Genomic DNA, 5,862 nt, shown 5'->3' on the forward strand with positions numbered 1-5,862 from the left:
GTTGGAGCAGGGCATCATTTTGGTCAAAGCTCCTTTGGCCCTTTAGAAGGACCTATCTCTTACATTACCACAAAAGATCAAAGTCTCTGTTTTCCAATGGCAATCAGAGGATAACAATGCGATGGAGGAGTGATGTCAATGCTGCACTCTGTGTGTGTGTGTGTTTCATTTGTTTGATGTTTGTGACTTGGATTCGAAGTGTCAAACAGCTCGATCAACCAACCGATAGAGTTAGTTCATAAGAACCCTTGTTTCCTCTTGGTTTCGATCAATCAACCTGTTATCTAATATTATGTAAATTTTATTTCTATATTTAAAAGTTTGTTTGTATTAATTGATTACTATTTTTTAAATAGAAAAAATAATTAAAAAAAATATAGTTATTAAAATCGACGGTAGTGTTGTCGCTTTTTGTCGGTATCTAAATAATTAAATCGACGGTATTGGTGTCGATTTTATTGAATCAAATATCGACAGAAACGGCGTCGATTTTATATAATAATATCGACGGCAATGATGTCGATTTTATTGAATCAAATATCGACAACAAATGGCGTCAATTTTATATAATAATATCGACGACAAGGTTGTCGATTTTAGTAAGTAAGTAAAATTTTCAAACTCATATTATAGACGGAAACAATGTCGATTTTATTAAATTATTATCGACGGCTAGGCAAGCAGTCGATTTTATTCGAATTTTGAAAAATCGACAAGTTTAATAGCGACTATCATTGCCGTCCACTTTGCCGTCGATTTTTAATATTATCAACCGTTTAGCCATCAATTTTAACGATGTTTTTTGTAGTGTAATTCAAACCAAGAAAAAAAAGAAAGATGAATAATCTTCTGTTTAAAAGAAATAATTTAGTCTTTTAATTTTTTATTTACCTTCCAATTCCAATGGAGTTAAAGATAACTAAAGAGAGAATGAGAGTTAAACTAAATATAATTTGTATAATTAGGAGAATTTTATCAAAGTTGTAATATGATAAAGGTAAAGAGATACTTAGTATGTGAGCTAAAGGTCTGTATCCCTAAGAAAAATTAGGAAAACGTGCCTAAACCTATAAATAAATAAATTATATCATTTTACCTTTTGCAAATCCTTAAAACCTTAAAATTTGTAATATTTGGTCACTAGTTATTTTTACATTCATTAAGTTTTAGGACATATTTATTCCATGTGACTTGATATAATAGTAGATGCTAATATATATAATACAAAAGAGAAAGAGAATCCGAAAATTTTATCGAATTAAATGAGTGTGAAATTATAGAATCAATTTCAATAATACAAGAGAGGAAAAGAATATAAAATATCATATTGAATTGAATGCCTGTGATACTACAGAATCAACACAAAAAAAAAATTTAAAAATTGTATTAAGTCGAATGATTATGATATTATAAGATCAATAAAAGAGAAAAAAGAAATTCAAGAATTAGTGGTAATTAATGTATGTTTTCGTGCACTTCACAGAAGATAGAAAAAATTTATTGAAAGAGAAAGAGAAAGTCAAATTATATAATACATGTTATAAAATTTTATTCAAAAAGTTTAAGCTGATGGGAGAAGACAGTATTAATGGTTATATCTCTAACACTTTTTCTCAAATAAGAGCTTCTTTTTTGGAATGAGTGGTTTCATAACATGGTATCAGAGTTTTATGTCCGAAAGGTCAAGAGTTCGATCGTTGATGAACCCTAAAAGTGAAAAAATATCATAAGGCAAATAAAGAGAAAAGAAGGTTTATGCAAAATCAAACAAACCCAAAATAGAGGCTCTTGTCTGAGGAAGAGTGTTAGAGATATAATTATTAATGTTGTCTTTTTCTATCAGCTTAAACTTTTAGAATGAGTGATTTCATAACAATACAAAAGAAGAAGATAATCTAAAAAATTTATTGATTTAAATGACTGTAAAATTATAAAATAAATTCTAATAATACAAGAGAGGAAAAGGATATAAAGAATCATATTAAATTATTGAATGCTTGTGATATTATAGAATCAACAAAAGAAAGAAAAAAATAAATCTTAAGAATTGTATTAAGTTGAATGATTGTGATATTATAAGATCAATAGAAGAGAGAAAAAGAAACTAAAGAATAGGGCTGGCCATGGAAGTGAGACGAGATGAGTTGAGCTAGACCAAGTTTAAACTTGGTTCACGAAAATTGAGTTTGGCTCACGGCTCAACTCATTAACAATTGAGTCTGGCCTATTTTTTAAGTTCAAACTCAACTCCCCGAAAGCTCACGAGGTGGCTCAAATAATATGAATATAATCTATAATTTTACATCAATAAATTATAATTTATATATTTAAAAAGATCAATTTTATATATTCTCTATCTATCTATCAATAAATTATAACTTTTTTATTTATGTCTTACATTAAAATTATATATAAAATTCTAAATAATTAAGATCACTTATTTATTTATATATATCTATATTATTAAAAATATAGATTAAATGCATACATATATATAATCGAGCCAGTTCACAAGCTAATGAGCTGAGATTATCCAAACTCAAACTCGGCTTATTTAATTTATGAGTTCAATTCAAAGCTCAAACTCGGCTCACGAGTTTAGCTTATCGAGCTATTAACGAGTCGAGCTCAAGCTGACTCATGAGATGGTTTAACTCACTTCCAGCCCTAATAAGTGCTAATTAGTGTATTTCACGGAATAATACATAAAAATATATGAAGTTTTTTATTAAATAAAATTAAATAAAAAATATATATAATAATTATCATTATAAATATTTTACACAATTATACTTAATTAAAATCAGAATTTAACGAACTTTAGTGTTAAAAATATTAAAAATAATTAGTATTTATCTTAACTAATTTAGACGATTAGTTGAGTGATTATCTCACTTATCTACTTAAAAAAGTATTAAGAATTCGAATCCCATATTGTATATGTAACAACTCATTAACTAGCCGCAGACCCATCTGTTGAATTGAAAAATACGATAAAAAAAATAGTATTTGTCTTTAAAGTAAAACAATTTCTCATTGCATAGCAATACTTATATGAAAATTTGTGACATTTATTAAAATTTACTCGTAACTTTATTTGTTGGTTGTCAATGTTATTATTCATTAAAATTTTACATGTCATATGACATGAATTCCAAGTTCTAAATTTATAGACTTATACCATTACAAAATAAAGCTATTAAATTGATTACCAAAACACTATCGTTGAGTATTAATTTGTGTGAAGTGAAAGTATAATAACTTTTATTATTCAATATACAATTTATTCTTTTAGAAAATTATTTATTATCTCCTAGATAGGTAAATACATTTTATTCGAATTTTTACACCAATTATTATTACTCCTTAGTTGTTCTTCCAAGGAAAACATTTAGGAGCACCCTTGCCCGTAACCCTACATGGACCGTAATTGTGGATGTCCCAAGTACACTGGTCGCATACACCACCATCACGGTCAGCATCATAAATATCAAAGCGATGTACATCTCCCCCCTCATACCAATTAAAGGCACAGAAGAACAAAGCTGTGTTAATAATCCCTGGATTGAAATAGAAAGTCCAACTTTGACCAGCTGGAACTACTTGGAACCCTAAATCGTGAGTTCTATCCTTGCATTGAATACCAAGCTGCTGCATATCCGGCAGTTTGTTTTGCATTGTCACATAAACCTTATAACGTTGAGGAAAATCAACTTGACCATCAATCATACTGACATTGAGATTGAAAGAAACAAGTATGAGCATTATTACAACCTTAGAGAGTGATTTTGATGAGATCGTCATCTTTAATGTGCACTATGTTGATGAATTTTGATTATGAGATTAATCATTTGTATATATAGAAGAAGCTAAGGTTTTTTTTTTTTTTTTATATTAAATACTGCCTTGGTATCATTGACCGGCAATTATGTCGTTATTTAATTTAAAATTATTATTTCTATATTAAAATTAGTCATTATATAAAAGTAGTCACTGTATATTTATATATAAATATACGTAAATATTATTATTTTTTGGCTCTTATGATAGGATATAGACAACAAATTATTAAATACTTTTACGAAATAACTTATCTTCTGTATGTGATATGATCATGCGTCAATGACACAAATAAATTTAATGATCGTAATCTAATAGAATGGATGATAATATAATACAAAAGAGGAAGAGAATATGAAGAATTTATTGATTTAATTTGAATGAGTGTAAAACTATAGAATGAATTTTAATAATATAAGAGAGAAAAATGATATAAAGAATCATATTGAATTGAATGCTTGTGATATTAATATATTATAGAATCAACAAAAGAAAGAAAAAAAAATTAAATATTAAGAATTGCAGTAAGTTGAATGACTGTAATATTATAGGATAATTTAAAAAGTGGAAAAGAAATTCAAGAATTAGTGCTCAATACTCTTATGTTTTTGTGCACATGAAGTTTTTTATTAAAAAAAATTAAACGAAAAATATATATAAAATCCTACATTATTGTGTGTATGTAAAAAGTTTTTTCTAATAGCACTTTAATTTTATTGTGATGATTGAATAAGTATAATTTGATACATTTATTCATTTAAAAATAATTTTATCAATTATTGTAGTTTAAAATATGTATATTTTTATTTTCGGATAACTATATTTTGAAATGGAAGAAATAAAATTGGAAGATTTTGTGATAATTAATTAAATAAGAGAATAATTATTTTTATATTTAGTGAGAAATATTATGAGGCCAAGATTTTTTTTATCAATATTAGCCGCGCCATTCATCATTTTATTTTTATATTATTAGAAATATAATTTATGATTTATTAATATTTAAAATTTAGAATTTAAAACTTAGGATATAAATGTTGATAGAATATTAATAAAAGATGATAAATTTTATTAGTCATATATGTAATATTGCTCATTTTCAATATATATAAAACAAAATTAAGAAACTATAAGTGACAAACCGAAAGAAACATAAATAATACAGTTTTGTTAGGTAGACAATGACTTTTGTAAATAATGTAAATAATAGACTTAAAATTGGTCCAACAAGATAAAAACACACTATATATACCCCTACGAAAATCACAAATCGAGAAGGAAAGTTATCATATGTATAACTGGATTGTTTACTAAAATCATTGTCTACCTATACGTTTTTAAAATAATATTATTCTATATTTTTTATTGGTGAAATTACTTTTTCAGTCTTTATATATAATTTTATTAAATTTGTAATTAAATTTTTATAATTTAAAAATTTTTATTAGCTTTTTATATTATTTTAAATTTTAGAATTAAATCTTTTTTTTACTTGCAAAAATTGCTGGAGCTAACATAATATTTTTTTAAAGACTAACTCTCTAAACCTAAATGTCAATTTCTTATTTTTAAAATATTCTATCAACTTTACGATTTTGATAACAAAATGACATAATTATAAAATTTAAAATGGTGTAGACACATGAGTAGTGAATCCTATATGTTGTGATTATTAATGCTGTGTGTAATACTCTAACTTTTAGCACGTCATGATCATACTAAAAGTAAGGACTTACTAACCTGTTTTTCTTATTTACTATTTAATATTGAGCATTTAGTTTGATCTCGTATTTTAGTTTTATAGAAAATGCCGAAAAAATTTGTTTTTGTTTTTAAAATCATAAATAAAAAATTATCAAGTAATAATAATCACATAATTATTAATAATAATAAATACTATACAAAAGAATTCAAATAAAACTTAGATACAATTTCTATTTCTTTCTATAAAATAAAATCTTAAATAACAAAGGCGAGGGAATTCTATGAAAACAACTCAACACATAAACTTAACTCAAATAA

The 5,862-nt window shown here is 25.5% G+C and overlaps 1 protein-coding gene across 1 annotated transcript; it reads right to left on the reverse strand.

The window, feature by feature from the left end:
• Positions 1 to 3,366: 3,366 nt before the first annotated feature.
• LOC130981187 (S-protein homolog 5-like) lies at positions 3,367 to 3,804 on the reverse strand. Its single transcript, XM_057904804.1, has one exon. The coding sequence runs from the start codon at positions 3,802 to 3,804 to the stop codon at positions 3,367 to 3,369; it is 438 nt and encodes a 145-aa protein (XP_057760787.1).
• Between the last annotated feature and the right edge of the window lie 2,058 nt (positions 3,805 to 5,862).

The sequence above is a fragment of the Arachis stenosperma genome, chromosome 5, assembly GCF_014773155.1.
Source record: "Arachis stenosperma cultivar V10309 chromosome 5, arast.V10309.gnm1.PFL2, whole genome shotgun sequence".
Taxonomy (NCBI): Eukaryota; Viridiplantae; Streptophyta; class Magnoliopsida; order Fabales; family Fabaceae; genus Arachis; species Arachis stenosperma.

Coding starts and splice junctions, on each gene's coding strand:
- LOC130981187 (XM_057904804.1), bottom strand. CDS start 3,804: ATGACGATCTCATCAAAATCACTCTCTAAGGTTGTAATAATGCTCATA.